Raw genomic sequence first — 25,114 nt, forward strand, 5'->3', positions numbered from 1 at the left:
ACAGAGTAGGAGCAAGACCTTCAGGCAACTGGGGTCTGCAACTGCCAGACACCCCCCTGTGGTCACACCAGCACAAACCACTGCTACCAGCAGTGGCACACACACACTCCCCCACTCACCTATGGTACTTCTTTTTATTTTTATAAAAGCCCACTGTGAACTCCTCAGCCCTGAGCCTGATGGCAGTTTCTCCCTCTCAGCCCTGTGGCGCAGCACCAGAGCTGGTGCCTGCCTGAAAAGCCCCCTCTGAGGGCAGGAGAGGGCAATGATCCATTGGCATGGCCCCATGAACCCCCCTCCCCAAGCTGTGCTGGCACCAGTTGTGGGGTTGCATCTCCTCCCAAGCCCTCTGCTACCCTCCATATGGCACTGTCTTCTCCCATCCTCCTCCTGCCCTGGATGCTGTCAGCCCCCCCAGTACTGGTGGCTGCTCCTGACACACCATCCTCCCCTGCCCATCCCTTCCTGTGCTGGGATGCCAGCTCACTGTAGTTACCACAGTCTAGCATAGGGGACCGTGGCTCCCAGGGCAGCAAGGCTGGGCCAAGAGGCAGAGAAAGTATCACCACAGTGGTCAGCCCTGGCCCAGAGCCTGGCAGCGCTTTGCGAAGCTGCTTCCTCCACCCTGCGGTGAGGAGGCAGCACAGGTTTCCCCCTGCCCTGGCACAGGGGACAGCCCATCTTCTGCAGCAGGGGGAGAAGCAATGGGTTTCTTTCAGTTCAGGCCTCCAGCAGTCCAAGGTAGCATCCTTCCCAGGCAAGCTAACTGGGGTTCTGCTCATGACAGGGCCAGCAAAGCCAAGTCCCCCAAAACTGAGCTGTTCTCTAGGGGCTCCCAAAGGGGTGGCAGAGCAAGCCAGCCACACCGGTCAGCCGGCTGCTGCAACCAGACCCCAGACGCCTGCCCTGCCGGGACTGGCCAGGGTCCACCAGTCCAGGAGAAAAGATATTGCAGAGGTGATGGCTGCTCCTGATGCCAGGACAGAGGGGAGGGCAGGGGTGGCTGGGGACAGGAACATCCCACAGGGCCTCAGGATTCCAGCTGAGGGCTGGATCTGTTCCATAGACCTGCAGGAAGCAAGAGAGGAAGGGGTCAGTTTTCACCAGACTCCTTATCCCATCCGCTTCCCCCAGGAGAGGCAACAACCTGACCGTGGCCCCAAACCCCAGCGTCTCCTCTAGTCTGACAGCCAAGGGGATGATGCCCTTGCTCCAGCCCCTGGGGCACCCTCTCCCCATCCTAGCACTGGTCCAGGTACCCAGAGGAACCTGCAGGGTCCCCTGTCCCCATTATGGAGCAGGACTTACAGAGCAGGAAGCGCTGCAGATTCTGGGCAGAGCCCCCTGAGAGCAGGTAAGCCCAAGTGGCGGTGGTGGCCATCAGCAGGTAGGAAGGCACCAGGCTGCCCATGTACAGGGGGTTGCAAAACGTCTGGGGAGAGAGGTGGGAGAGGGAAGGGGTGAGCAGGCATGAGAGGACAGGACCAGGATGGGTGGCAGTGTCACCGGAACAGGACAGGGGACACCAGCTTTGGCGTTCAGTTTGCGAAGGGCCTGTCCCGTGTGGGGACAGCTGCAAATCCCCAAAAAACAACTGCTTTGCTAGTGCCGAAGGCTTGTTGCCCTCCCCAGCACAGGGACCAGCACACACCACAGCCATCCCCGAATATAGGTCCCAGCGCAGAGCTCCATTCTCAGCTACTCACCGACCCAGAAACAGCGAGGTGCATGACAATGACAGCTGCGATCTCCCACCAGCGCCGGTGCTCACAGCCATGGAAGAAGAGGATCCCCCAGAAGGTGTGAAGGAAAATCAGCACCATGGTCATAAAGGCTGCAGGAAGCAGCAGAGGGGTGTCACCAGGGAGCCACCTGCCCTGGCCCAGCCTGCAGGATCAGGGAGGGATGAAGAGGAGCTGGGGAAGGGGGAGTAGGGTCACTGCTGGGTCAGACTGGGAAGCACTGGGAAGGATGGGGGAGAGAAGCAGGGAGGGTTGCGGGACAGAGAGAAGGGCTTGGCACAGAGAGATGTGACAGGGGACCACAAAGGGCTCAGATGGGTATGGGGAGTGGCAGGGGCATGCAGCATGCACAGGGGGCTGAGCCCCAGCCCCCCCAGGTCTGTCGCCTCTGTGGTGGGGCAGAGATGGGGGCGAAGGGTGCCAGTCGCTCACCTGAGGTCAGGAAGTAGAGCTGCGAGTCCCCGTGGATGCCCACGGCGCCAGGCCCTAATGCATCTGCTAGGAGATTGATCATGGAGAAGGCACCGCTCATGAGCCCGAAGCCTACGCCAGCCACTGCCGGGACAGGGATGCTGTCAAGCCCTGAGCCACCCAGGACCAGCCCAGGCACCTCCCAGCCCCTCGGGGGACCCAGCCAGCTTCAAGGTGAGAAACCTCCCTTTCCCCCCAGGGCCGTGCCCAGCCCTGCCTGGCCACTCTGCGCAGCACTCACCGTATGCCATTTGCTGGATGGAAATGGGGGAGCAGCCGTCCTCACTGAGGGCCACCAGCCCCTCGATGGCCTTCCTGCAGAGGGGAGAGCACCCTGGAGGCCGGCACAGCCTGGCTGCCCCCTGGGGCACGGTGCAGCACCAGGACAGAGTAGGTGGGAGCTGGGGTCTCACTCTGCACCATCCCATCATCATGGTAACTTCCTCATCACTGAACCGCAACACCTGCCGTGGAGAGCATCCACGGGACCACCCTGAACCACCAGACAAACCACACATGTGAAGCCATATAGAAAGACTTCCACAGGGGGACATGAGTGCAAACCAGCCCTGCAGAGCAGGGGTGGGGCAAGTGGGATATCGGGTGCAAAGTGAGCAGCACCCCCACACAGAAAACAGCGCCGGTGTGGGAGACGCATGCCAGGAGGGTGTACCTGATCTTGGCAGTTATACTCTTGGAAGATGTTGGGGGAAAAAAAACAGAGGGTGCAGGGAAGAGCTCAAAGAGATAGAAAAAATATTTGGGGGGAGAAACTGAGAGATCTGGGCTTCATAAGTTTTATCAGCTAGAGGTGCAGCAGGTGAGGAGGATGCCAGATGGCTCCACAGCCCTGGGAGGACAGCAGCGTTTGCAGACGGAGATCCACAGGGCAATGAAACACAGTGGTTTGTGTTAGAGGCCGCTCTGCGGAGTTCTGCTACCCTCTGCCTGCCCACCTCCGGCAGCACCCTCTACCACCATGTCTACCACCTCCGGCAGCGCCACGTACCCACCCCAGCCCCTCGCCCCACTCCAGCGCCCAGCCAGCTGGGAAGGTGGGGACCGCTGGGGGGGGGGGGGGGGGCAACGAGGGATGCCGACTCCAGCATCTCCTCCCCTTGCCTGCCTGCCTGCCTGCCCAGCCCAGCACAGGGTCCATCCGCCCATCCAAAAGCAGTACAGCGTGTAGCGCGTGCTCACCCAGCAGGTGGCACAAGCACCCCCACTCCAGGCCGGCAGTGCCAGGGAGGCCGGGAGCTGCTGAGGCTGCGCCTAGACTTTGCCCCGGGCTGGCCAGGGCACTGAGCACGGGGCCGGCAACAATGCGCCATCCTGCAGAGCACCAAAACCACTTTCAGGCTGTCCCTGCTCATACAAAGCCATCCCTAAGATAGGAACAAGACTTGCCAGGAGACGGGGCAGATCCCTAACCCTTCCCCATCCCCCACGCAGCAAAGCGGGCATTTCCTAGTGCCTGGCATATCCCCAGCATCTGTCTGAGCCGCGGGAGCACTGCTGGCACTAGTCACCAAGTGGTGGGGCAGAGAGGATGTTACGCATCCTGCAGCAGCCCAAACCCACAGCCTACCTGTCCCGAATTCAGGGAGACACTACCAGCCACCTCAGCCCTGGGTCCTCCAGACCTTAGGGCTGCTCTGCTCTGCCACCTGAGGCCCACTCAAGGTCAACATACCAACACAGGTACCACCCATGCGCTCCCAGTGAGGACCGAGGTGGCTTAGTGCCACGCTCTGCATTCCCCCCTGCCCAGGAGCTCCCAGCTGAAATCCGGACCCACCATAGCTGGGAGGGCAGAAGGACCATCTGGCAGGACTGGAGCAGGGTGGGAGATGCCCTTACCTGAGAAGCTTGTAGTAGAGGAAGCGGAAGGCCTCCTGCAGCAGCACAGAGAACATCACCCCAAATATCAAGAGCCCCTTCTGCAATGGCTCATCCCGGGGGTCACTGGCTTTAACGGCAATAAACCAGATGAGGGAGGAGAGCAGCAGCGACACCAGCCAGAAGAAAGCCCTGCAAGAGAGAGAGCACCTGCTGGCACTGGTGCTGTGCCAGGACTAGTGCTGGTACCGGTGCCAGGGCCGTGCCCCGATGTTGGTACTGGCCTCTGTGTTGGTACTGGCACTGGCAGCAGTGGCCCAGCCTTGCCCACTCTCCTACCAGTACCAGCGCCATTCTGGCACCAGTGCTGGGTAGGTGGTGCCTGTACTGGTACCGCTGTTGTGCCTGCACTCCTCCTCTGCTGGTAACCAGAACTGGCAGCAGTGCCCCTGCCAAGCCCACACCAGTACCAATACCAGTGCCAGGTTCATATCCATATCGGTACCAGTACCATACTCTACTGATTCCACGGTGGTACTGGTACCACTGTCCCTGCTGTGCGCATGTCAGTACCACTACTGACCCTGTACTGGTACCAGTGTTCTACCGACCCCATGCCATTACCAATACCAGTGTCCCTCTCCATCATGCCCACGCCATGTGGTGACCACAATGGTACCAGTACAATACCAGTACTGGAGCCCCTGTTGTGAAAAGAATGTATGTATGTAAGTACCAGTATGAGTATTGGTACTGGTGCCCCTATCATGCCCACAACAGTACCAGTATGAGTACTGGTGCCCCTGTTATGCCTGCAATGGTACCAGTACAAGTATGGATTCTGGTGCCCCTGTCACATTCACAAGGGTAGGAGCACCAGTACTGGTGCTCCTGTCATGCTCACAACCACACCAGTATGAGTACTGGTGTCCCTGTCGCACACACGATGGTACCAGTAAGAGAACCAGTACTGGTGCCCCTGTCATGCAAGCAACAGCACCAGTACAAGTCCTGGTACTGGTGCCCCTGTCGTGCCCACAACAGCACCAGCACTAGTCCCCCCGTTGCGCCTCTGCCAGTACCAGTCACGTCCCTGTCATGCCCATGCTGGTACCAGCACCAATACTGGTGCCATACCAGTACCGATACCAGTACCAGTGCCCCCTCCACGCCCACACCAGTACCCACGGTGGCACCAGTGCCCCTCCCGCACCGGTACCGGCACTGGTGCCGGTGCGGGACTGACCCAGCGATAAAGATGATGATACGGAGCGGGTCGCGGGCGATGGTGAAGAGGAAGAGGCCGAGCGCCGGCCCGAAGGCGATGAACGTGCACCCGAAGAAGATGGCGAGCGTCATGGCAGCAGGGCCCAGAACACAGGACCGGTGACGGGACTCGGTGGCTCGGCTCGGCCTGGCTCGGCCCCGCGCTCCCCCTCTCCCTCCCCCACCCTTCCGGGGCCGCCTGACGTCACACGCCGCCTGCGCGCGCCGCCGCCGCCGGAAGGGCCGTGCTGGTTGGGGGCGGGGTCTGAGCCGGAGTGGGGCGGGGCTAGGGTCTGTTATGGGGGCATGGCCTGCACCGGGGGAGCTGGGCCTGTCGTGGGGGGAGGTGGCACAGCCTGAACCCCGGGGCTCGGGCCTGTCATGGGGGGGGCACAGCCTACACTGGGGAGCTCAGGCCTGTTATGGGGGGGCATGGCCTGCACTGGGGAGCTCAGGCCTGTCACAGGGGGGTCACCTGGTCCTGTCATGGGGGGACATGGCCTGCACCAGTTAGGGACCTGGTCCTGTCACTGGGGGGCACAGCCTGTACCAGGGGGTTCAGGTCTGTCACGGAGGGGCAAGGCTTGCACTGGGGGACATGGCCTGCACCCAGGGGAGCTTGGCCCTGTCACCGGTGCCCTCACAGGGGCCACCCAGTAAGGGGGGCCCTGCACTGCCCCCCAGGACCTGGGCCAGCTGGGGGTGCCCAGGCTTGGGCGATGTGTGCTGGCTGTCCCCGAGGGTCCCTAGCTGCCTGTCACCCCACCATAGGCCTGCCTTGGTGCAGGGGGGCCTCTGGCACTGCCCCCAGGCCCCCTGCAGCCCCCAAGCGTGCAGGGCAGGGGCCACGTACCCCCTGCCCCCCACGCTGCTCCTCCTCCTGCAGTGCCCACTCCGCACTCACAGCTCAGGCAGCGCAGCCCCGATGTGGGGCACGGTACCAAGCGCTGCATACGGGGCATATGTAACTCATACAGAAATGAGACAGCGCCGTGTGGTTATAACCATCTGTGTTTTTCTCCAGCTGCGTTGTCCTCTGGTGGGATTGATACATTGGTAATATTGATTATTTTGACTGGGAGCTTCGTGTGGTGCTTGGCTTTATGTGGCCTGATCTGTTCCGAAATCACCCAGAGCCCTGCAAAACCCACACAACTCAGCAACATGGCTCTTCCTGCCCTCACCCAAACATCTCGGGCTGTAAATGCGGGGGCAATCACACCCAAAGGAGGGGCTGGGGGGGGGGCGGCAGTGGTTTGTGTCCGGCTCTGCGCGGTTCAACATGTCTCATCAAAATGCGTCTGCAATGCTCTTTGTGTGGTCCTTCCCCTCCAGCACACAGCTCAAAGATATTGAACAGGAAGGATTCAGAGATGAAATGAGGCACCAGAGCAATGAGAAAACTCGAGAAGAGAGCAGAGGTGAGAGGCTGTCGGAGGTTAATGTGGTGGTTTATCAAAGGGGTGGCAGCCCATACCAGGGCTGAAAGTACTTTGGGGAGATCTTCAGTCTGTTAGGCCAAGACAAACAAATCCAAAGGTTGAAATTCAACGGGAGAGGTGCAAGGGGAGGGAGAGAGGAGGGGATGGGGCCTGTGGTCCTCAGCGTGGGAAGCAGATGGGTGGGAGGATGGAGAAAATGCGAAGCTTTGCTCAACCGTGAAAGCCTCACATCTTTAGGGCAGAGCATCACCCGGGAACAGCAGCCAGGATCTTGCTGCCAAACCACAGAAAGTTCAGAGGGAAAAAAAGGCCCTTGCAGCAGGGTGTAAACAGTTAAGTTAAATGGACTGGTCCAAACCAGGAGGCTGGGCAGCTAATAGGGAAAAACACTGGGTGTGAAAGGGCTTTTTGTTCCAGCAGGAAGGCAAGGGCACAGAGAGGCTGGAGGCAGAGGAACCCATCCTGATAGGAGTGTAGGGCAGGCTTGTTAGCAGTGCGGGGCACCACTCACTGGGACAGGCTCCTGCAGAAGAGGTGTTTTTGCACTCTTGTTCCTTTCACAGTCAGACAAACCCCTGCCTGGAAGTTGCTTTGCTCAAACAACAGAATGTCTCAGCTGATGTGCTGTGGAAAAGCAAGGAGGACCCAAGGAGGAGCCCCAGCCCTTATGCAGGGCCAGCTCTGCTGGCCAGGACAGCTGTGCACTGTCCTTCCCCTCCAGCTCGTCCCAGGGAGGGAGGCTGCGGCTCCTGGCAGGTCCTGCACCCTAGGAGGACAACCAGAAAATGAGTACCCCATGCGAGGGGAGCCCTTTTCCCTGTCTTGGAGCCACAAACCAGAGGTGCTGGGCCAGGGGGAGGGCAGGAGGCTGGCAGCACCTGGGCAGGAAAGAGATGCAATCTCACCACCCTCCTTTCCTGAGCTGAGGTGCAGCAAATAAAGGAAAGCTGATAACAAAAGCTATCCCTGCTGGCCACTCGCTGGGGCGATGGCCCGGCTCAGCAAGGGGTCAGCATGAATTATGTTTCCTGACAGCATGAGGCTGTGCTTTTAGAGGGATATTTGCCGGGTAGCGTGGGACAACAGGGCTTGGCGCACATCGTGGAGGGGCAGGACTAGATCATGACTTTGGGCATCCCCAGGGAATCCAGCCTTTTTTGGTGACAGCGATGAGACACATCCTGCCATTTTTCTTTGTGTTAGAGAAAACACAGCAAGCCAGGAGGAAACTTCCTGAACACTTTGGAAATTGGTTGCCTACTGCATTAATATTTGCTAGTTTATACAGCTGTCCCTCAGGCAGGCGTTCAGCGACTGGTAATAGAAAATGCAATTAGTATGTGGAGTAAGCAGCTAACCACAGACATGGAGAAGACCATGGTAAGTAATAGTGTGTGCATGCATGGTCACACGCTTGTATGCGTGCTCAGCTGGCATCATGAACATGACCCGTGAAGCAGACTCCATGAAGAGATCAAAGACCTGTGGCTTCCCCAAGTGCCAGGCAGGTAACATGCCAGCTGTGGAAGGGGACACGCCAGTGACATATCACTGTGCACTTGAGGGTGGTCAGTTTGGACTGAGCTTGAGACTTGGAGGTTTTCTGTGCATCCCGAGGTGATGAAGACGTGGGAATGCAGCCCAAACCATGCACATTATCGCTCCCAGCCCCCCATGGCTGCGGAGGACATCCTTACACTGGCCATACCCGCCCCGGACCCAAGACCCTGCAGAGCCTCCTTGTGCCAACTGGGCAGGGAGACCCCCACCACGTCTCCCAGTGCCTGTGCTCGCCCACAAGGACCAAGCACACCCATCCATCTTGTCAAACTGCTTTAATATTTGGACATGAAGACAGGACAGAGCCAGTCAGGCTGTGCACAGACAAGACACCCCTGAGCCATGGTGTAAAGGCTGCAGGGCTTCCCTTCTCAATGGGTGTGTGGATTTGGCCAAGACGCAGTTCAGCTGATGACATCCCAAGTGTGCCAGCAGGGTGCACGTGTGGGGTAGGGAAGAGGGACGGGGGCTCCCCAGGGCAGCTCAGAGGTTGTTCAGCTCCAACAAGGTCTGGTCCAGGACCTGGTGGATGCCCACATTCTCCTCTTTGGCACTGGCCAGACTCTCTGTGAACACAAGGGACATACAGCCAGACACACACACAGACACAGCCCAAGCGTACCCAGGTGCAGCCAGACCCACGCACACCACACCAAGCACAGACACACGCACACATACAGACATTTCAGTATGGCACCAGCCTCCAGCTGCGCGGGGTGTCCCTGAGAAGCAGAGTCTGTGCAAGCAGCTCCACCACTGGCAGGGATGAGTCCAGCCACTCTGAGATCTGCCGGGGTGGCCAGGCCAGCTGGGCCAGTCGCTTGGGGTTGGCAGTCCCTGCTCTTTGGCATTTCCATCCCCCCATGGCGCCCCATTGCCCACGGCCAGGCGCAGCATGGATACTGCTGATGGGTATCCCTCCCCAGCCAGCCACCAGCATGGCCTCATCTCCCTGCTCTGCCCACAGCACATCCTGCCCCAGGGCATCACCACTGTCCGGCTGTGGGCTGGCACACAAACCCTTGGCCAGCAAAAGAGAGCCAGTGCCTGCTGCATCACCCAGCGGTGCTCCATGAAGAAGAGAGCGAGACAGCAGCCCGGGAAGGTGGGCAGAGAGGACAGCAGAGAAAGAGGGAGCAGAGCTAACAAGGCTGCAGGGATGAGCTCTGCTGGGCAGCCTGCTGTCAAGGCAGCCTCCTGCTCGCTTCCAAACAACATCCTCCTTCCCTCTAGAGACGGGGATGGGATGAAAGCGCTGCCCACCCAGCCCCGTCTCCCAGTGGTCCCGGCCAGGCTCTTCCCCATCCCAGGTTTGGGGCAACAGGTGCTGCCGGGTCCCCAGCTCCTGTCCCAGTCCTCCCAGCACCCTGCAGGGACCCCGCTCTGAGGGGATCCTCCCTGCATAGTTTGGGGTGACCAGAGTGAGGGGGAAGAGACTGGCCACTGACTCCTGGGACAAGGGGAGGAAGGCAGCAATACAAGCCACTGCATCCCTCCCTGGCAGGGCCAGACTGATGCCGGGGGACAGCCATCACTGCGTGGGCATCCCAGGACATCACAAAAACCCTCGTTCCTCTCCCAAGAAAAAAACAATCGGCTCCAGAGGGCTCCCCATCCCCCCCAAGCAGGGCGGTTACCCCCGGGGAGGATAAGCCAAGGCTCCACGCACCGCCTAACCCCAGCAAGGAGTGGGGAGGGGCTCCCAGCCCTGAGCCAGCCTGGCCGAAACAAGGCAGGGAGTAGGGCCGGTGGCAGACCGGGTGCGGGAGGCTGGGCTGGGGCTGGGAGTTCTTGGCAGCTCAGTTGTTAAGTTCGGTAAGGATGACCCGCAGCTCATTAGTGAGAATGCGGTTTTTCTCAGCCTCCTGCTGGGAGTACTCTAGAGAAAACGGAGACATCAGTGCAGCAGAGGGAAGAGAGAGAGAAAGGCAAGTTAGTGAAAAAAGACAGTGTTCCCCAAAGCCCTCGCTGGAAACCTTGCTGCTGCCCAGCCAGCAACAGGGAATGAGCTGGGCCGGCAGGAAGAGGCAGCTGGTCCTGGAGCAGGGACAGAGCTGAGGGTCCATCAATTCAGGGACAGAGGTGTGGGGCAGGGGAGGATGCTGAGGAAGGAGGAGGAGGATGAGGATCAGAGACCTGTTTAGGGCCAGGGATCGCTGCTGAAGGGTAGGGTCAGCCCCTTTGGCGTGGGAGGGTGATGCAGGAGAGATGCCAGGGCTGAGACTGCTGCTTGTGGGCAATGTCTGGGAGTGGGGACAGGGAATGGACAGGACCAGGTCTAACCTTGCTATTTCAGGCCAAAAGAGTCATGGAGAAGGTGGCACAAGATGAGGAAAGCTGTGTCCGAGAGCCAGGGGGTGGTGGAGGTTGTCCCCTGGGCCGAGGCACAAAGGGCCCCGTCCCACTCAGCCTAGCAGTACGGGAGCTGCTCAGGGCTCAGCCACAGCCGTCCCAGGGGTCCTGCGGCTGCAAGCTGCCTGCAACCACCTCCTACCACTCGGCTGCCGGCACCTGCATGAGACAGGCAGAAGATGAGGGACAGAGCAGCATGAAGAAAACCAAGGAGAAACGGAGGAGAGAAAATGCTTTATTGATACCAACTCAGTAAACCAGAGGGACAGAACAAAAAAGAAAAAGTCATGAAATGCAAACTGAAGAGCGATGTGCAAAGGACAGAAGGGTGCAAGGAGGAGCAAGGGAGGAGCAGGGGTCTGGGGGCTGCCTGCCTGGGGACAGGCTGCCTGCACAGCTGGACACCCCCCTCCATCCCCCAGGCCTAAGCCCTCCTCTCTGTTTTGGCAGTGGAGGTGCCACTTCCCCTGTGCAAGTCTCCCCACCCTGGGCTCAGCAAGCAGAACCAGGGGGCTTTTCTGGGGGGATGTGGGGGGCAGGTGTCCCCCCCAGCGCCAGAGCTGTGAGGTCCCTGGTGCTTGTGCTGCCAGGGAGCCAAGGAGGGAGCTACTGAAGCAAAGGGCTCCTGGGCACAGCTCTCTTCCCCGCCAGGCAATGCTGGGTCACGGACCAGCAACTGCATGGGCACTGTCCACCCAGCACATAGGGGTCCTGAGGGCTGCTCCTCTTCTCCACCAAACACCCCTAAGCACCTACACCTCGTCTCCCCACAAAGAGGGGTATTGCAGGAACACCCCAGGCCGGCTCCTGTCCCAAAGGAGCCAATGGACAGGCACGGGCTGGGAAGGACAGAGGGAACAGAGCAGTCAGGGAGAGCAGTGGGATGGCCAGGCAGGCAAGCAGCTGAGCTGGGGAGGGGTGAGGCAGGCGGGGGGGTGCAGTGCTGGTGCCTGGTGGGGGTCTCAGAGAGAGGTGATGTCATTAAGCGCATTGTCCAGCTCCTCGCTGATGGCTTTGTACTTCATCTTCTGTGCATACACTTCATCTGCAGGCGGGGGGCAGGCGGGGGGCAGGCAGGGGGCAGGCGGTGGAGCAAGGTTGAGGGGGGGCAGTGGAGAGAGAGAGAGAGTGGCTGTGAGCAGGGGGCCAAGGGCAGCGGGAGCATGCGGGCACAGGTGGTGTGGATGCGGCCCTATTCCCCACCCGAGGGGAGAGCCACAGACCCCAGCAGCTCTGCACCCCCACACCGGACACCACGGCATCCAGCCTCCCCCCTCCCAGGACCCCTGCCCATTCCCTCACCCCGGCCAAGCCCTGTCCAGCCCCACCAGAGGCACATCCTGGCCAGTGCTCCCCAGGAAAGAGGGACATGGGGCCGGTGAGGACATTTTACCTTCTAGATCATCAATGGTTTTCTCCAGCTTCGCCACAGACCGCTCCGCAAACTCTGCCCGGGTCTCAGCCTGCAGGAGTGCAGGGGGGAGAGGGTGAGCTGCGGGGCACAATGGGGACAGCGCAGGCTGCACTGTCCAGATTTGGGGTAATCTGCCCTGTCTGCATCTCCTGTATGCCCCCCCGACAAGCCCTCCCCTGGGAAAGGCAAGGGACAAGGGCCCCATGGACCCCCACGCCGTAAACCAGCAGCAGGGGTGAGAGCTTGCCCTCAAAGGAGGCAGCTGGGCAAAGTGCCTCCATGTTGGGCTTCCCATTTATCCCAACCTGTCCTGACCACCAAAAGCAGAAGCATCATGGGAACCCGCACACTTCACAGGTTGTGTGTGCAACCAACGCTAGACCCCAAATCGGACATGGCTTGAAGTTGGTGTGTGCAGGGCATGAGCTCCTGCCAGCACATGTCCTGGGAGCGGGACACCACACGGGGCAGAGGCGAGCAGAGCAGGAGCAGAGCACAGCATGGGGCTGCAGGATGCACCCCAGCGGGGCTGTGCTCCCTGGGGAAACAAACACCAGCCCTCCAGATGGGACAGGGACCCTCTCTGGGGTAGTGGGACCCCACGGGGGCATCCCAGACCCAGCCATCCGCCATGCTGCAGGGCTGCAATTTGGGGAAGGGTGAGAGGACACAGGCATAACAGGGTCAAAACCCACATGGGATAGCAAACTTGTGCCTGCATCGATGCAGTGCCAGCCCCTCTCTTGGGGGTCCTGGCCCCACACCCCTTACCTCCTTCAGTTTTTCCCCTAGAAGCTTGATTTCCTCCTCGTACTTGTCCTCCTTGGTGGAATACTGCAGAGACAGAGACGGGCACCCATGAGCCCCACAGGACACCTCTGGCCATCCTTCGCCCCGGTGGGGGACCCCAGCACCCCCAGACCCTGTGCACTCTGCCCAGCCCCAGCAGCCCCGTGGGTCCTACCTTGTCAGCCTGGGCCTCCAGGGACTTCAAGTTGTTGGTGACAATTTTCAGCTCCTCCTCTAGGTCACCACATTTACTACATCCCAAGCAGGGGCCGCCAGGCAGGGGGGGCAGGTGAGAGGGGGGAGCAGAAAGAGCGGGTGCAGGGAAGGAGGAAAGAAAGAGAGATAACAAGTTGAGAGAGGAGAAAACTCAGGCAGTGCAGGCGGAGAAGGAGCAGAGCCACTGTGAGCGGAAGCTGCCGGGACATATCCGTTCATCTGTTCCTCGTGCCTCCTCACACCGACACTGCATGCATCGCTGCCGGACGGGCTCCCACCAGCCCCACCGAGAAGGAGAGCGGGCACGGAGGGATGGAGGAGCATGCCCAGCCTGCGCCCGCCAGAGAGGGAGGTGAGGGGAGGTCGGTGGCAGAGGCAGCAGCGCAGAGAGGAGAGAGGTGGCTTGCACGGTTCAAGAGACAGCGACAGAGAGAGGGGAGCTGCTGCACATCGCCCTGCGCCCCTGCCCCAGTACCTCTTCCTCTGAGGCAATGAGGGATTTGAGAGTCTGGTCCATGGTCCGCAGCTCTTCTTCCAATTGTCTCACTCGGCTGAGATGGAAGAGGGGCACCCCGGGGGGGGACAGCAGAGAACAGGGTCAAGGATGTGCTGCCAGCAGGCTGGCATCCCCCTGCCTGCAAGCCCAGGGACCACCCCAACAGCAGACCCTGCTGCTCCCGGGCAGGTACATCCCTGCCCCCACGTGGACACACAGCTGCCCCCAGCTGCCAGGGACTCAGGACAAGGGCTGCGTGGGACCCCTGCACGCTGCCCGCTGGGAGCCCCGCTCACCTCTCCGCCACCTCTGCCCTCTCCTCCGAGCGCTCCAGCTCTCCCTCAAGGACAACCAGCTTGCGGGCGACCTGTCGACAGCAGCAAGGGGCACGCGTCAGCCCCGCACTTGCCCTGGCTTGGGGCACAAGGCTGTGGGGAGACAGTCCCGGGTGCTGCCGGGGGGGTCAGCACTGGGGGAAGGGGGCACGCGGGTGTGTGCATGCACCTCCTCGTATTTGCGGTCAGCCTCCTCTGCTATGTGCTTCGCCTCCTTCAGCTGCATTTCCTGGAGCTCCATCTTCTCCTCGTCCTTCATGGCCCTGTTTTCAATGACCTTCATGCCTCTGAGGAAAGCCCAAGCCAGAAGATGTTACTGCTGTGGGTTGAGGTGGCACCTGCACCTCCCGCCCACCCACTGTGCCCTGACCCTGCCATCCTCCAGCTCCGGAGACTTGGGATACCAGCACTCACAGGCCACCTCACACAGTAGGGTCACACCAGTGGTACCCCAAGGATGCTCCTGCACACAATTAAAGCAGTGGAGCTGACCCCAAGGCCACCCCAGGGCCACGTCCCAGAGCAAGATGTGGCCACAGTGCCTCTCAACCAGGCAGGTCCTGAACCCATCATCCAGGGGGGTAAAAGTGTGTGCAGCCCAGGACGAACTGGCTGCAACCTCCACAAAAGCAGCCTGACAGGCCAGCAACCTTTAGGAAATGCTAGAAAACATCACGTGGCAAAGCCTTTTCCCATTCAGGGGTGATGCTCACAGGCAGGGGGTCACCAAACCCCCACGAACCCCTGGCGGCAGGGACTCCTGCAGATTCTTCTCCTCTCGCTCAGATGCTGTTGCTCAAACTAGTCTTTGCCAATGGAGGGAAGAGCTCACGTAACTGTCAGGAATGCCATGACGTGTCCGGGCATTCCCATACAACCCGAGTGCCCTCGCCTGCACGGCTCCTGCCTGGTAAACCTGCTTGCCGTGAGGATGGGGAAACACACTCTACAGGACTTTTTTTTTTTTTTTTTTTTTTTAACAAGGCTGGTTTGTTCTCAAAGGTCAACCGCAGTTCCCAGGTGCAGAAGTCCCCTCCTGGGCCGTTGCTCAGCTCTCGAGTGGAGGCGGCTGCTCTGGGGCAGAAAACAGGCTCCGAGCACCCTCTGGCTTCAGTTACAGACTGATATTTGTATAAGCACCAGATCAAATTTTTCAGGATTTTATGGGTACCCTGGAAATTTCAAAGCGTGCCAAGAATGCCCATATCTGGGGGACTTCTCTGTGTTGTGGCTTTGCTCTTCCCCTTCGAGGTCTGCAGGAAAACCAACGCAAACCCCATAAGATCACTTCAGAGGGATCCCCAAACCCCACTGAGAAACCAAGGGGGCTGCCTGCAATCAAGGGTGACCCGACGCTACCCTCGCTGTCCCTCCCCGTCACACCTCTCGCTCTCATCAGCTGCCTTCTCAGCCTCCTCCAGCTTCTGCAGGGCGGTGGCCAGGCGCTCCTGGGCTCGGTCCAGCTCCTCCTCCACCAGCTGGATACGGCGGTTCAGAGAAGCCACTTCAGCCTCGGCCTGGGGAAGCAGAAACCCCTTGGTCACCCCATGTGACATAAATATATCTCTCTATATATATAAAAAGCATTTTCGGCAGTTACTTTTGCATTTGCTATCTAGAACACCCCTTGGCACTGTGCAACAAGCCCGGCTGGGGCACACATCCCATTGCCTTTTTATAGGGACAATGGGGCTCTCTCCATCCTTAGCGCCCTGTTTGACACTGGCTCCTCCCGGCCATGCAACTTGAGCCCAGCACGTGCAGCCCCTCCACTGCGTCCTCGCACCTCCAGCTCCCACCTTGGAGAGGGACAAGGCGCGTTCGCCAGGGTAGGGTGGCCGGAGCAGCTGCACCGTCACGGGGATGGTATTTGGGGTTTGCAGAGCAGTAAGTAAAGGGGGAGGAATGCCTTGTGCAGCTTCGCTCCCGAAAAGGATGTTGGAGCTGCTTGTGGATTTCCTGTTTACAGAGGCAGCGGAGCGAGCCAGGAGCCTCTTCTGTGGGGACCCCCCTGGCCCTGTACAATGGGGCAGCCTGAAGCCGAGCCTGGCCCCCCCCCCAACTCCTCCCCCCAGCTGATGTACAGCGTGGCACTGGGGGCAATGGAGTGAGTCGCCCTCAGCAGGCTGGAGCCCGGCCAAGCTGCAGCCGCCAGGGCCCGCAGGACCAGGGCTCTCTGCTTTCCCAGGCTCCCCGCGCACAGGGCCAGGAGCCAGGGCTGGCCAGGAGCAGTGGCCCTGGCCCCCGCCAGCCCCTTGACACCTGGCCCCACGCTCTTTCCATTTGGTAAAGGCCTCCTGCCTGCTCCATCGCCACCACTGGGAAATGCTGCCTCAGCAGCTCCTGGCCCCACTCCCCACCGGGGGGGCTGCAGGGAATTAAAACCCCAGATGCAAAGAGATGAGCGGCAATGAGACCTTGCCGTGGGGAGCAGCCCCATGCGCCAAGATGCAGGGAGGCATGCGCCAACCTGGGGGATAATGTCTCCTGCTTATTCACAGGCTGGAGCAGGCCTGGCTGGCTGCAGCTCCCAGCCCCGGCTGGCCTTGTGCTCCAGCACCAAGAATGCCCTGGGGGACATTGGCCAAGCAGGGGGACCACGGAAGCAGTGAAGGGCTGTCACCCTGCGCAGCCCTGCTGAGCACCCATGGTCCCCTGTGGCGAGCCAGCAGGGTGGGGACGGGCACAGCCAGCACCGCTCCAAGCGGGGCAGCCCAGCGGTGTGCTGGGTGGATGGCTAGCCCCATGGCTGGCACAACGGCCGCCTCCACCCCGTGAACACCCTCTTTCTGGGCTCACCGAGAGCTCATCCCCGGCGAGACTGCCCAACAGGGAGCTGGGGACGGCCCCCACCAGGGCGATGCTTTGCTTGCGGCATCTGCCTCACCCCAGCGGGAGCTTTTTTCCCCAGAGAATCATCCCCAAAGCGAGTCAAAGCTGCCCAGATGGACGCTCGGGAACATGAGCTCTCCAGCAGCGCCCAGTGACCAGGGAACCTGATCTGAAGCTGCAGGAAGGGGCCATTTCCTCTGCACACAGCCCAAATGACAACAGATGGGGTACCGCACCCAGCTCTGCTGCCCCGATATGGTGAGAATGTTAAAGAAGCGGGCATAGGAAAAAGAGAGAAAAACACTCACAAGCTCCAAAAACAATAAAAAAGCCAAACCAGGAACAAGCTGCAGCCTGGAAATGCTGTCCCACTGCCACAGAGTGGAAATTTTGGCCCATGGCAGTGCAAAGGGGTGGCTTGTCCCCACAAAGGGACACACTGGAGAGCCAAAGGGTCTGCAACTGCTGTGGCCCAGACTGCAGAGCCTGCTGGAAGCCAGACAAGAGCCTGGGTGTGGGATTTTTAGCCATGCACACACAGCCGGCTTCCGAGGGAGGGGATCCTTTCCCAGGATCTGCCCGACCCCAAGCAGAGTCAAGGCAGAGCTGGCCGCTGACTGCTCCCCCGTGCCCCGCCAGCCGGGGAAGCCCTGGGGAGCCCCACCGCAGGGAGCATCCCTAGCAAGACCCATGAAGGAGGCAGCTAGAGGAGGCAGCTCGGAGGCAGGGACGCTGCCGCGGCACCTAGATGGCAGCGCCCTCCAGCTCCCCCGGGACCTCCGGGCGCACCGCTCCCGGGGCAGCCAGCCCGGCTACCGGGGCGGGGGGGGCGGCCGGGGCCAGCCCGCGGGGAAGGATGCCGGCAGCGGGGCCGGAGCCGGTGGGGCACCCCGGGGAGCTGGGCATCCCGGGGAGCTGCCCTCCCCGCCGGCGGCCCTCCCGCCCTGTTCCTTACCCGCTCCCGGGCCTGCCGCTCGGCATCGGCCTCCCGCTGCAGGTGCTCGGCGCGCTCCTCCGCCTCGTCGGCCACCTGCTGCAGGCTCTGGATCTTCTTCTTGACGGCGTCGATGGAGCTGGTGCCGGCCATAGCGCGGAGCGGCCGGCGAGGAGCGCGGGGAGGCCGCGCCGCCGAGCCCTTTGTGGGATCCGCCCGGCTCGGGCAGGAAGCGATCAGGCAGCAGCCTCTCCCGCCGCCCGCCCTGCTTCTATCCCTTCCTGCTCCTCCTCCTCCTCCTCCTGCCACGGACCGACCTGGGCCGCCGCTCCCCGGGCAGCGCACACAGACCCCCGGGCAGGGTGCACGGTGCCCACCCCGGCAGGGGACAGTCCCCCATCAGGCGGGACGCACAGTCCCCCCCACCCCAAATAGGACATAGTGTGCCCTCCTGGGCAGGACACATGGTCCTCCCCAGGCAGGGGTCACTGTCCCTACCCCCCCAAGGCAAGATGCACAGTGGCTTCTGGACAGGGCACACCATCCCTCCCTCCATCCCAGGCAGGGTGCATTGTGCCCCCTAAGCAGGGTGTATGGAGCCCCCCTCCCCCCCAGCAGATGCACAGTGCCCATGGGCAGGGCACATGGTGCCCCCAGGCAGGGTACACAGCACCCCCTAAGATACAGGACACAGGCCCCCCCAAGGCAGGGCACATAGTCCCCTCCCTGGGCAGGTTGCATGGTGCCCCCAGGATACAGGACATAGTCCCCAAGCAGGACATACGGTGCCCCCCAGACAGAGGTGCACAGTCCTATCAAGTTCCCCAGAGTAATGGAGAGGAGCCCAGGGAGTCTGGAGGTGCCAGAGCCTGGCCCCTGCAACCCCCATGGACACGGGAGCAATGGGTGCTCCCCAAGCTCTGTCCCCCACACCCCCTGCTGCAGAGCCGGGGGGGTCATGGGCTTTTGCCCCATAGGGGCCATGGGGCAGAGCCCACTCCCGGGCATCCCCCCGGGAGACCTGGGGCTGGAGCTGCAGGGCACAGCCATGTCCCCAACAGCCATCCCGCTCAGCCCCTTGGCATCTGCTCCCCCAAGCAGGGACCTGGCCGGCAGGCCCGCAGAGACCCATGGGGCCCGCAGAGACCCATGGGGCCCAAGGAGCCCCCTGCACCCCCCAGCTGTCCTGGGGGCTCTGCCCCACAGGGGAGGCCAGTCCCCAGCTCCTGGCTCTGCATCCTGGCCAGGGCACATGCCCTGATCCATCAGCAGGGGCTGGCGCTGGTGGCACTCAATCCTCCCTTAAGGAGCTCTGACAGCTCCCGGGCAGCCCTGGCTGCACTTCACGCCTGCCTCCAGGGACGCCAATTCCCGGGCTGACCCCGCCGGCTGCCCTAGGCTCCGGGATCAGGGGGCCTGGGGGGGACCCAGACACACCGCCAGCAGAGCCCTGCAGCCCCGCGTCCCCCTGCCAAGCGGCGACGGAAGAGGCGGCGCTGCGGTCCCCTGCGAGCACGTGGCCTCGGACTTGGCCCCGGTCCTGGCCGGTCCTGCACCGGTCCCAGCCCGACGCCTGGGTGTCAAGAGCGCTCCCAGGCCGGCGCACGGGGCTCGGAGCAGAAAGCGGGGTCCCCGCCAGCAAAGGGGCAGGGGCGAGCTGGCTGCGGGCAGGCAGGGGGTAGGTTGGGGGGCAGCTGTCCGGCCGGGCTGGGTGATTCCTGCTCTGGCCCCACCCAGGGATGCAGTCACTTCCCAGCAGAGCCCCGTTCCCTCCCACCGGCTCAGGGAATCGCCAAATAAGAGCAAAGTCTCAGCCTGGGAGAGCAACCGGGGCGGGAACTTGGGTGAAGCCTTTGGGATCATAGCCTGGGAACTGTGGAGTTTCCCTGAGCCCCTGCTGCACCCCGCGGGGTGGCCGGGGACAGGCTACCAGCTGGGGACGCGGGGGGGTTGGAGGGGGCTGCTCTGGCTAAACCCGCTGTCCCGGCTGCACCGTGTCCAGCAGCCCCTGCCAGCATCCTGCCATGGGCCCCATGGGCTGTCCCTCCTGGGGACAAGGAGGTGGTGGGGCCACAGTGGCCTCGCAGAGCTGCTGGGAAGGGGCTGCCAGTGCCATGGAGCTCTCTGGTCTGTGCCACCATCCGACCCCCCTCCAAGTGCCTGGGGAGGTTGCATTTGCACCCCTTAGTGCAGTCCCTGTGGGCTTCGTGTGCTGCCACCCCATGCTGGAGGCAGGGCAGTGCCGGAGCAGGGGGAGATTTATTCTTTTAAGGCATTTGTTGACATTTTTGCTGAGACCAGGAGCCTGCCTGGATCGCTGTGATGGGCCCTGACCTGGCCAAGGGATGGGAACGCTCTGTGCTCACAGGCACACACTGTCCTGGCAGCCAAGGGGGGCACGAGAGTCCCCGGGGAGGCGGGTGGGTGGGCTCTGGGGGGTCTACCCTGCACTTCCTCCGCCAGAACTGGGAGCAGCGCTGCACCTTGTCCTGGGGAGGAGGTAACACCAGCCCTGGCATTTAGCGCTGTCGGCACATTCAGGTCCCTGGCGCGGGGACCTGGTGACTCCCAGTGCCCCACACACGGCACAGCCTGTCCAGGCTTCGGCATGGCCCCGGGGCGGCTGTGCTGGTGATGGGCTCCCAGCCCTGCCCGCAACACCCGCCTGCAGCCAGCCTGCCCTCCCTGACACTGCAGGAGTGCTCCTTCTCTATGCCTCCCCGTCCAGCCCTTCCCTGGAGGGGTTGGTGGCTCTCGTCCCCCATATCTGCTGGGACAGGACTCCTTGCTGAAGCCCACAGACTTGCCGAGCTGCTGTGGACCAAGAGTGGGGCAATGCACCCTCCCTGTCCAGGATGGTATCGCACAGCCTGCTGCCAGCAGCAAACTGCTCCACACCTCGCGACCGACATCTGCCCTGTGCCACCATTTGCCCCTTCCTCTGAGCCCCTCACCGGGGACATCCCATCCATACTCAGCCAGATCCCGCACCGAGCTTGCCCTGTCCTGCACCAGCATGGATCCAGTCAGACCAGTATAGACCCCCGCTACACACGGCAGCCGCCCTGCCCAGCTTGATGTGTCTGCCCCGCACCAGGATAAATGTGCCCTTCCAGAGGATTTTTAATGTTTTAACTACTTGGTTTAGTATCTAACTAAACTGGGACAGGTCTGTAGGATCAGCAAACAATGCTGAGGAGCCTCCCAGCCGCTCCCCAGGGGCTCTGGGCTGCCCCAGGGACTTCTGCTGCTGCTGCTCATCCTTGTCTGCTTGCCTCTGTCCTTGGCGACCGCTTCAGAGATTTGATGCATCTCCCCCATTTAGCTCCATAAACCAGCTGGGATTGAATTTTTTGTTCTCAATCCTAAAAAGCCTGGCCATGCCCTGCTGGCCGCAGTCCAGCCAGCTCCCCTTTAGCTTCTCCTCCAGTTTCCAGGGTTGGTTTTCATCAAAGAAGGGCTGGCTATCAAAAGGAGGATTTATTTATGGGGTGTCAAATACCCTGTGTGGCACCGCAGGTCATTATACCCCATTCCTGAGCAGCTCTGTGGCTGCACACAGCTGTTCCACCCTTCATCCTGGCCAGGCACAAGCCAATTTCAACACCTTCCTAACATGTCCCCAGTGGGATCCATTTCCCAGGAGAAACATCAGTCACAGCACTAAATAAAACTCTTCCTGGCCTTGCCCTTCCCAGGGTACAGGGTGGCACATTGGACCCCAAAATGACTGAGCGAGCCCCCCCCAGGCACCCCAAGCATCCTTCCTCGCAGCCAGCTCTTGGCAGCTGGCCACAGGCAAGAGCTTTTTCCATTTCTCTGCTCTTTTTTGCTTTCCTGACAGTTTAGCAAGCGCCGCAGACTTTTTTTCTACAAGCATCGCGGAGGCTCGTGCCCGGGGACCGGTGACACAGCTCAGGACACTGGTCCCTGTTAGCTTTGGGGAGCTGAGCACGCTGCTGCCCACAAAGCTCCAGAGCTGACCGAGCGGTGCCTGCTGCAGCCTGCCTGGCCCCCGCACCCTGAGCAGGATCTGGCTGGTCCCTGCCCTGCATCTCAGCCGGGTTCAGTGTCAGCATTGCAGGAGTGGGATCCTGACAGTCTTCCCCATGGACGCTTTCCATATAAGGCCCCCCTCTTCTTTCACACCCCCCCCTCCGAGGTCTGGCACCCGCGCAGGGGAGGAGTTGCTGGCACGCCTACGTACGTCTGTAGCTTTCTTCTCTGCCTGCTCCAGCTTCTCCTGGGCCTCCTTGACGGACTCGGAGTACTTCTCCACCTCATCCTCCGTGCCCTTCAGCTTCTTCTGCAGGCCCTGCTGTTCCTCCTCCAGCTGGAGAAGGGACGGAGGGTGGGGGTCAGGGGGGATGACGGTGCCCACAAGGCTGGGGAGGGGATGGTCATCCTCCTCCTGGGGTGGCCAAGGCTGGGGGCACAGCAGGAGCATGCAGACACGCTCACTCTGTCAACTTTGGGGCCACATGTCCTCGGGGAGCCCTTGGTTCCCAGGGCCAGAGCAGCCCCCAGCATCCCTGAGCCTGGCAGGGGTAAGGAGGTGGTGGGCTCCCTCCCTGTGCAAAGGACTGGAGAGGTCCTGACTGGGGGACACAGTTCTGGAGGACACTGAGAAGGTTCCCATCTCTGTGGCTGGGGTGGGAGTACGCTGTCCCCAAGAGTCTCCCTGGCAGAGGGATAGGGAGATGGCACTGTGGTGTCCCACCGAGACATGGCATGTTTGGGGGGGACTGACGTGAGTGGTCAGGGGCAACAGGCTGGAGTGCTGGTCCCTGGGGATGGGCACCCAGCAGGGTGAGTTCTCCAGGTACAGGCACCCAGTGGGGTGAGATCCCAAGGGCTGGGCACCCCTAGAGCTGGGATCTGCAGGCTGGACACCCAGCAGGGGCAGGTCCCCAGGACCGGGCACTCCTAGGGTGGAGGGTCCCCAGGCTGGACACCCAGCAGGATGTGGTCCCCGGGGCTGGACACCCTTAAGCCGGGGGTCCCCGGGCAATGCCGGGGGGGTCCGTGGGACACCCACCTGCTTGCAGCGGTCCTCCGCCTGCTTCTTGTCAGCCTCCGCCTGCTCAGCACGGTCGATGGCGTTCTCCTTGTCCAGTTTCAGCATCTGCATCTTCTTCTTGATGGCCTCCATGGTGGCGGCGGGGCGGCGGCGGGTCGCGGGGCGGCAGCGGGGCGCGGAGCACCGGGGGCGGCGGGACCACCGGGGGCGGCAGGAGCACTGACACTGCACCCCCCGCCCTGCCGCGCCGCCTAAGAGCCGGGGAGGGGCCGCGCCGGGCGGGGGCCGCCCCGGCACCTCCCCCGCCGCCCGCCAGCACCTTTTAGGGACAGGCTCGCCACCGGCCCCGCCGCGCCGAACGGGAAGGGAGGGCGACACCCCCGGCGGGCACCACCGCAGCCCCGGCGCCGGGCACCCACGGGGGCACCGGGCGAGGGACACCCCAGTGGCACTGTGAGAGGGACACCCGGGGGCACTACTGCACTAGGGGTACCCCGAGGACACTGTGCTAGGGACACCGCTGTGCTAGGGACATCCCGGTGGCACCGGGTGAGGGACACCCCAGAGCACTGCACTAGGGACACACTGGTGGCATTGTGCTAGGGACACCCTGGAGCACTGCACTAGGGGTACCCCGGGGGTACTGGACTAGGGACACCCCAGTGACACTGTGCTAGGGACACCCCGGGAGCACTGGACTAGGGACACCCCAGTGACACTGTGCTAGGGACACCCTGGGGGCACATCAGTAGGGGCATTTCTAGTGGCACTTCCCCGGGGACACCCCGGTGGCACTGGGCTAGGGGGACACCCTGTTGCCTCTCACCACTGTGGGGGACATCCCACGGCTGGCCCTGCACTTGGGACACCCATGGGCTGGCAGTGTGCTGTTACCATGCCCCAGGGACACCATCAGCCATCCACTGCCAGGGCCTGAGACCTGCTTCTGCTCCAGCCAGAGCTGTCCTTGTGCTAGAGGACACTGCATGGCTGGCACTGTCCTAGGCACACCCTATCACTGCACCCTGGAGCCTGGGGGACCCTGCTTCCTGGCACTGGCTTGGGGGCACCTCAGGGGCTGGCATGGCAGTTGGGGGCACCCATGGGCTGGCACTGCAGTCTTGGGGACACTCACAGGCTGATTGCACTCAGGGACACCCACAGGCTGTGATTGCAGTTGGGGACACCCATAAGCTGTGATTGCAATTGGGGAATGTCACAGACTGGCAGTGCGCTCAGGGACACCCACAGGTTGTGATTGCACTTGGGGACACCGTGGGCTGGCACTGCCCACATGGGGAAAATCCTCCGGGAGAGAAGTGAGCCGAGCCCCCAACCTCCCTGTCCAGCTCCTGTGTCACGGTGGGGCAGGAGGGCCTCAGCTCCGCGCAGGCTCCCTGGCACCCATCTCCCCACTGCCTTGCACCCTGGTGCCACCATCCCCGGCACCCACAGGGACACCCGGCCTATGCACAGCCCATAGGGTGGCATTTCAGGGTGACACAGGGTACATGGGCAGCCCGCTGCCCCGCTCTGTCTTTCTGCTCTAAATAAACTGTATTCCACAGGCAAAAAAATGCAAACCTTTCAGATCCTGGCTCCTCCAAAAATAACATGCACTTTAATAACACTCGTAAATGCTTCTGGTGCATTCCCAGCTGCAGGGAGGGCTCTGGACCGGGGGGGGCTGGAAGGAGCTGGCAGAGGGGCTGTGGGAGCCATGTGGCACATGGAGAGGCTAGGATGGGATGGGGACAGGAGGGGTGCACAGGCTCCCCCAGCCCATCTCCCCAGGGCCACATTGCAGCCCTTGCCTGCCGCAACTTTTTGGCACCAGTGCTCCAAGCAGAGAGGAGCAAAAAGTTTTTGAGAGCTGGAGAAAGTGGCTTTCTAGGAGCACTCAGCCTTAAGTTGCAGGGGGCATAGGAGGGATGGGAGCAGCCAAGGACTGAGGGGCTGCTGGTGCCATGGGGAAAGCAGCAGAAGAGCTGCTGCTGGACTCTGGAGAGCAGCTATTAATACTGACAAATTAGGCACATATTTGGACAAGGAGAGTCAGTAACTGCCAGCACGTGTCTTCTGAGGGGAGGGGGAAGATCCGTCTCCCATCATTCCTGGGCGAGAATGGCTGGCTTTCTATGAGATGCTTTGGCCCAGAGCAACTTCACAGGCTCAGCACTCTGGGGAGAGATGATGATGTGCACGATGTGAGCAGCCAGGAAGGGCAAGGCAAGGCTTCAGCCCTCGAATGTCCCTCCTGAAGGAGCAGTTTCCCCTTGCTGCACATTCTCCTTTGCTCCAGGTATCAGGGCCACATCCGAGTGGCACAGCTGGGGCCATCCGGGTGCCCAGGCCCACGAGTCTGCCCTCAAAGCCATCCTCTGGGGTGGCCTCCAGGACAAGGGG

The 25,114-nt window shown here is 61.7% G+C and overlaps 2 protein-coding genes across 7 annotated transcripts; both read right to left on the reverse strand.

Moving 5' to 3' along the window:
* Positions 1 to 126: 126 nt before the first annotated feature.
* On the reverse strand, positions 127 to 5,510 carry LOC140650999 (gamma-secretase subunit Aph-1b-like). Of its 3 annotated transcripts, XM_072859983.1 has the most exons (7): positions 5,299 to 5,505; positions 4,074 to 4,244; positions 2,455 to 2,528; positions 2,175 to 2,297; positions 1,707 to 1,834; positions 1,309 to 1,432; positions 897 to 1,068 (listed from the first exon to the last, which is right to left on the reverse strand). In XM_072859983.1, the coding sequence occupies exons 1-7, from the start codon at positions 5,409 to 5,411 to the stop codon at positions 1,031 to 1,033; spliced, it is 771 nt and encodes a 256-aa protein (XP_072716084.1). In that variant the 5' UTR covers positions 5,412 to 5,505; the 3' UTR covers positions 897 to 1,030. The 3 variants fall into 3 exon arrangements, with proteins under 3 accessions (XP_072716083.1, XP_072716082.1, XP_072716084.1); XM_072859982.1 differs by lacking the exon at positions 1,309 to 1,432 and having other exon boundaries at positions 127 to 1,068; positions 2,175 to 2,237; positions 5,299 to 5,510; XM_072859981.1 differs by lacking the exon at positions 1,309 to 1,432 and having other exon boundaries at positions 128 to 1,068; positions 5,299 to 5,507.
* Positions 5,511 to 8,580: 3,070 nt separating this feature from the next.
* TPM2 (tropomyosin 2) lies at positions 8,581 to 22,941 on the reverse strand. 4 transcript variants are annotated; one of them, XM_072858849.1, is made up of 9 exons: positions 22,727 to 22,938; positions 21,896 to 22,021; positions 15,306 to 15,439; positions 14,092 to 14,209; positions 13,884 to 13,954; positions 13,567 to 13,642; positions 12,858 to 12,920; positions 12,066 to 12,135; positions 8,581 to 8,886 (listed from the first exon to the last, which is right to left on the reverse strand). In XM_072858849.1, exons 1-9 carry the CDS (start codon positions 22,838 to 22,840, stop codon positions 8,804 to 8,806), a joined length of 855 nt encoding a protein of 284 aa, XP_072714950.1. In that variant the 5' UTR covers positions 22,841 to 22,938; the 3' UTR covers positions 8,581 to 8,803. The 4 variants fall into 4 exon arrangements, with proteins under 4 accessions (XP_072714950.1, XP_072714952.1, XP_072714951.1 ...); XM_072858850.1 differs by lacking the exon at positions 8,581 to 8,886 and adding an exon at positions 10,892 to 11,717 and having other exon boundaries at positions 22,727 to 22,941; XM_072858851.1 differs by lacking the exons at positions 21,896 to 22,021; positions 22,727 to 22,938 and adding an exon at positions 17,710 to 17,919.
* Between the last annotated feature and the right edge of the window lie 2,173 nt (positions 22,942 to 25,114).

This window comes from Ciconia boyciana, chromosome 4 (assembly GCF_034638445.1).
Source record: "Ciconia boyciana chromosome 4, ASM3463844v1, whole genome shotgun sequence".
Lineage (NCBI taxonomy): Eukaryota > Metazoa > Chordata > Aves > Ciconiiformes > Ciconiidae > Ciconia > Ciconia boyciana.

Excerpts from the sequence above, each read along its gene's own strand:
- LOC140650999 (XM_072859981.1), bottom strand. The coding sequence starts at position 5,411 with ATGACGCTCGCCATCTTCTTCGGGTGCACGTTCATCGCCTTCGGGCCG. Across the intron at positions 2,298-2,454 it reads CATCCAGCAAATGGCATACG|TGGCTGGCGTAGGCTTCGGG; the intron begins GTGAGTGCTGCG and ends CTGTCCCGGCAG. Across the intron at positions 1,069-1,706 it reads ACCTCGCTGTTTCTGGGTCG|GTCTATGGAACAGATCCAGC; the intron begins GTGAGTAGCTGA and ends TGCTTCCTGCAG.
- TPM2 (XM_072858849.1), bottom strand. The coding sequence starts at position 22,840 with ATGGAGGCCATCAAGAAGAAGATGCAGATGCTGAAACTGGACAAGGAG. Across the intron at positions 22,022-22,726 it reads CGGAGGACCGCTGCAAGCAG|CTGGAGGAGGAACAGCAGGG; the intron begins GTGGGTGTCCCA and ends TCCCTTCTCCAG. Across the intron at positions 13,955-14,091 it reads CTGACCGCAAATACGAGGAG|GTCGCCCGCAAGCTGGTTGT; the intron begins GTGCATGCACAC and ends TGCTGTCGACAG.